Below are 5830 nucleotides of genomic sequence, written 5' to 3'. Positions count from 1 at the left end.
GAAAAATCAGGTAAAACTGATAAACCATAAATGTTGTTTTATGAGATACCAAGGTGTAGAGCTGGATGAACACAGCAAGCCAAGCAGCATCAGAGGAGCAGGAAGGCTGACGTTTCGGGCCTAGACCTGCTCCTCTGATGCTGCTTGGCCTGCTGTGTTCATCCAGCTCTACACCTTGGTATCTCTTAAAACAACATTTATGGTTTATCAGTTTTACCTGATTTTTCAACAGGTTGAGAGTCTGCCTTAAGGTATCTGTCAAAGTCTGTCCATTTTTGTAGAACTCTGCCACTGCTTTATTCAGAGATATTTTGTAATCATCTTTGTTCAGCTCTTGCAGATGACCCAGATATTGCAGACAAGCGTCAAACTGTCCGGACTATGGCAAAATTAAGAAAACATATATAAAAAATCAACCGCTGTTTGCGGCAAACAATTTTCTGGAACTTCATAGTTCATACATCCAAATAAACACTGATGCAGTTTTAATAAATCACAGTATGTAGGATGCTCTTAGAGGAGGGAAAACAAATGAAAGTGCATCAGTCAGTCTTACAATAAACAAGGAGCCAGCACATTGTATCCTGGCATTCTGATAACAGCTGGAAATTTCTGTCATACCTCAGTGTAAATTCCCATACTCTGTTCCATTGAAATATCAAATAAGCTAACTTCAACAATTACCATTTTAGATATTTTGACTCAATTTGTCACAGATGTTATCACACACCTCTTAGAGCAGACTTGAACCCAGGTGTCCTGACTCAACAGATGAGGACACTACAGTCACACTACAAGAACCCCCAATTACCTTTTTTACCAGGACTCAAAATTGGATGACAGCACGTGTGCGTGTGCGTGTGCATGCATGTATTGTCTTGTTCTCGACCCATTATCACGTTGCAACAATAACAGCAACAACAGGAAACTGCTGAAAACTCTACATTATGATCAGTTGGCCAAAAAGTTCTGAAGAACAACTTTATGATGTAGTACAATATTTGCAAATATCATTACTTATGATCGTTTAATTTGGTGTTATTTACATGGAAATAAATCTAACTGCTGCTGCCTGTGTTATGCACTAGAAAAAGGAGCTCAATTCATTTGCTATTCAGTGGCGTAGAGAATAACAGTATCATGTTATTCCCTTGCATATCACACTTCAGGCATTAAATTTCAGATTATAGAAGACACACGGCTGTTTATGGAACAGTGTCTTCTTCTGTTGACACGAACAGTGTGGAAGATGGTGCTAATCGTAACAACTCAAAAGCCCGCAACAAAAATTAACTGGCCATGAAAGTCAATTAATGGAATTAATAGAAAAGAAATGTTGCAATTGTCTTGGCCCTACAGTAAACTTGATTTCATGATAACTCTTTATAATGTAATACTTACAGTGTAAGCCTGATAAGCATTGTTTGCAAGCTCCTTCACATGGTCAGCTACCCCTGAAGAAAGAGAATTACTCTCTGTTTTCACATCAGTATTCTGATCTACAAAACAAAGCAAAGACATTTATTTAGCATATCTGTTTCTCGTACGACAATTTTTTTCTTCACATTCTAACAATCTGCAGTTTCTTCTGAACCAGTAATAAAAACTTAGCTAAAATCAGTCTTAAGCTTCTGCAAAAGTGAATGAATTTTTCATCTCATTCATAAACAACTGACTCCTTATCATGGGATTACACTTTCACCATCTAGCCAGGGAGAAACAGTCTGTCAGTCCATACCCTATCAGAATTTTATCTGTTTCAATGAGATTACCTCTCATTCTACAAAACCCAGAGAGTATAACTACAAACCAAAATCAAAACAACAACTTACTTAGAAGGGTAATGAATAAATGTTTTGAAAGAAATTGAAATGTATGACGACAACAACAGCAATGGGGAGGTAATCAGGATGAGTGTTTCAGTGATGAGTTTTAGCTGGCATAGAAAATTACATAGTTGCAATTTATGCATTTCAGCATATTTTACAGAAATCATCACTTCAATTAAAAATTTTAAACTATCTCAACAGTTTTTTTTTTAAACGTGCTTACTCTGTCACTGAGCAGTCAGGACAGCACTATCTGTCTTATGGCACAGAATGAGGCCATTTAGTCCAAATAGAGTTACCCAGCTTAATCCACCTGGCAGCACTTAGTGCATAATCCTCTTTGGTTCCAGTAAATGAACATCAAAGTACTTTTAAAGTCTTGTGAGATTGTGTGATCTACCATCCTTTGAGACAGATAGGTCGAGACTCCAACTGCTTTGTGGCTAAACACATATATTGCAGATTGTCGACTGGAACCGATTCACGAGTGTCCATCCCCACAACAAAGTAGGTAAACAGACAGCCCTGGGGCGCGCGCGCACACGCGCACACACACACAGACAGACACACATAGAGAGAGAGACAGGCGGGCGATGTTACTTCCTTCCTGAACCGACTCTAGGCCCCTCACCTCCATTACTCGCCGCACAAGGGTCCGACATGACTCCCATTCACCTCTTCCCCTCTTCCCCACCTCCCCAGGATGGGGACGGAGCCCAAGCCCCAGAGCCGGGTAAGGCGTAGTACCGAGTCCCCAAGGCCCCACCGGAAAACAGTCAACCAGACGCATCTAATGAGCGTCACTTCCTGTGAGAGGCTATCCTTGTAGCATCTTGAATATCCCTTACATTGTAGTACAATACACCCTATAGAAATATAATATGCAATGTACCGAATCCTATGGAATTATAATGTTGTACGCTGCACCGTAAGAAATATCAAATATTGCAGGGCGCATAGAATACATTGTAAAAATAGAACATATAATTAATGCACCTGGTCCTGTGGTGATATTTGATATGTTTAAATGTAAAAAATAGAACAAGTCCACCCATTAACAATATTGAACCCATTAGCTATCCATCACATCAATTCTTGGATAAAGAACGTAAGGAGTATTAAAGATAATACTCTTTATCTGCTCTGGCAGTTTAATGAGTGGATTTAGTAGTGGAAAAGGGAATGAGTCTTGAAGAAGTTTTAAAATATTACAAACAAAATCTCAATTATATACCTCATTGTCCATATAAATTATTTATTAAAAGCAAGGTGAGGACATTTCCAGTAGAAAGTGGGACAGGAAATATTAATTTAGAAACAAAACGTTGAATAACAAGACCATGACAGATGTAGAATATGATTGAACAAAGCACTGAATGAATTTATAGATAATACGAAAGATTTGCAAATCTTTGAATGAAGAATTCCTCCATCTCAGTACTAAGTGTCCAAATCCTTATCCTGAGAATAATGCAGAGAGGGTGGTCAATACCATTTCCATTTCATAGAAGTGAGCTGGATATAGAAAACAATTATAAGTTGAATTCTGCAGACATGTAAAACACAAATTCCAATGCAGGTTACAAGGGAGAACTTACATGCAATTGAACAGATAAATGCAAATATAAACATTAAAGCTGCTATATGTTGGGAGGACAGTGAGATTCACAATGGAGGGGTTAGGATCAGTGACATAGACTGTCAGTGTATCGGTCACTCTCTGGGTCATTCTTAGTCTCTCATTATGATTTATTCTTTTTCTGTGAATCTCTCTGTATGGCTTACTAAAAACAACAAATGCTGGAGATCACAGCGGGCCAGACACCATCCTTGGACAGAGAGCAAACTAACATTTGGAGTCTCCACGACTCTTCATCAGAGCTCTGATGAAGAATCATCTAGACTCAAAACAATAGCTTGTTCTCTCTCCATTGATGCTGTCTGACCCACCGTGATTTCCAACTTTTATTATTTTCAGTACAGATTTCAGCATCTGCAGTAATTTGCTCCTACGTTCTCTTTATGGCTTACTTTGTCTGGATCATTGACTTTCTATAGGTTATTTTCTCTCTCTTGACCAGTCTGTATGTTAAATGATAGAAAACAGAGGGTAAGTATAGATGGGCATTTCTCAGACTAGAGACAAGTTGTCAATGATGTTTCCAAGGGATCAGTGTAGGGACTCTTGACTTTTCTGACTTATATAAATGACTGCTGAGATGGCTGCTGAGGGCAAAGTCTCTACATTTGCAGATGATACTAAGCTAAGAGAACTGCAAATTGTAAAGATGACGTTAAGTGACATCAGGGAGACAATACCAAGTTGGCAACCTGGGCAAATGCCTGGCAGATGAATGTCAATGCATACAAATGTGAAGTAACACATTTTGGTAGGAGAAACCTGGAAAGACATTACAGGCTGAATGGTACAACTTTAAAGGGAGTACAGGAGCAGAGGGTCCTCAGGGTTCAAGTGCATAATTCTCTGAAAGTGGCCAGGCAAGCAGATCAAAAAGAGTTAGAGGCATACAGGTTACATTGCAGGTTACGTTATTTGAGGCTAGAGTCCATTCATCAGTCTGATAACGGCCAGAAAGAAGCTGTTTCTGAACCTGCTTGTGCATGTGTTTGGGTTTCTGTATCTTCTGCCTGATGTAGGAGGTCATTACCAGGGAGCAATGTGTCTTTAATGATGTTGACCGCTTTTATGCACCAGCGAGCCATGTAAATACAGTATACACTATAAAAGCAGGGAAGTAATACTACATCATTGGTCATAATAAATCATTCGTCAGACCATATTTGGAACATCGTGTTCAGTTCTGGTCTCCTTATTTAAGAAAAGGTATTAAAACCCTGGACAGAGTGCAAATGATACTAGGAATGACAGAAAATTAGATACAAGGAAAGATCATAGAAATTGGACTCATTCTCCCTGCAGCAGAGAAGACAAAGTGTTGACCTTTTGAGGTATTCAAATTTTTTTTGACAGGGTAAAGAAGGATATTCTGTTTCTACCATTTAGTGTGTCAGCAACTAGGAGTTACAATTTCAAGATTGTCAGCGAGAGAACAAGGAGTGAGATGAGGAGAAACTTCTTTACTCAGAGAATTGTTTGAATTTGGCATGTGGTGCCTGGGAAGTGATGGAGATGGATTCCATAGGAGGTTTCAAGAGAGAGCTGAATATATATTTGAACGTGATGAATATAGAGGGCTATGGACACAGGGCTGGAGAATGGGACGAGCTTGTTCAGGAGCCAGTGCACAAATAGCCTTCTGCTGTGCTGAAAAGTTCTATGATTCTGCCCACGGGTCCTTCCCTAAAGGTCACTCACTATCTGGGAGCTTACTTTGTCCGGACCACTGTCTATGTGTTACATTCTCTCCCTCTCTGGGTCACTCAACTAGTTTCTGCTCTCTGGGCTTCTCTCAAAGGATCATTCTCTCTAGCCCTTTCTTTCTGGGTTTCTATCCAATAGTCACTCTGTCTCTGTCTCTCTCTCTCTCTCTCCCCCAAAGAGTTCTTCTCCCTAACAGTCACACTCTCTGGACCTCTCTCCAATGTCACTCACTCTAACACTTTCTTTTCAGGCCTCAAATATTCAGTCTCTCAATTAGTTGGATTAGAGGTGTCAGTGAGTGTCCGGAGGGGGAGAAGTGAGTGTGTCTAATAACAACACTCTCTCGGAGTCCCCGCTATGTAATCCTCTCACTACAACTCACGACCTCTCAGTTATAATCCCGCCCTTTGACCTTCCGGATCCTCTTTGCTCTGGCGCCGAAAGAGTTCTGGCCGCCGCTGCTGAGTCGCTCCCATTGCAGCTGCGCGTGATCGCGAGCCGACATGTTTAACGGTAAGTGTTTGGTGTTCGAGGTTTGGGGGAAAGGAGAGGGGTAAGTGAGTGTCCGGGGTGGGGGGTGAAGAGAAAGGGGGATCAGAGAGTGTCCGGGGTGGGGGGACGGGGGTGAAGAGAAAGGGGGATCAGTGAGTGTCCGGGG

General features: G+C 40.7%; 1 protein-coding gene across 1 annotated transcript; it reads right to left on the bottom strand.

Annotated features, from left to right (window-relative positions):
• Window positions 1-217: 217 nt before the first annotated feature.
• Window positions 218-2628, bottom strand: LOC125482661 (CCR4-NOT transcription complex subunit 10-like; the record flags this gene model as incomplete). Its single annotated transcript, XM_048594775.1, has 3 exons — window positions 2461-2628; window positions 1402-1499; window positions 218-379 (listed from the first exon to the last, which is right to left on the bottom strand). Coding segments are annotated over exons 1-3 (300 nt in total), but the record flags the coding sequence as incomplete, so codon positions are not given.
• Window positions 2629-5830: the final 3202 nt, after the last annotated feature.

Source organism: Rhincodon typus, unplaced genomic scaffold, assembly GCF_021869965.1.
Source record: "Rhincodon typus isolate 14 unplaced genomic scaffold, sRhiTyp1.1 hic_rhity00014422, whole genome shotgun sequence".
Taxonomy (NCBI): Eukaryota; Metazoa; Chordata; class Chondrichthyes; order Orectolobiformes; family Rhincodontidae; genus Rhincodon; species Rhincodon typus.
This window is presented reverse-complemented; position numbering and strand designations above follow the sequence as displayed.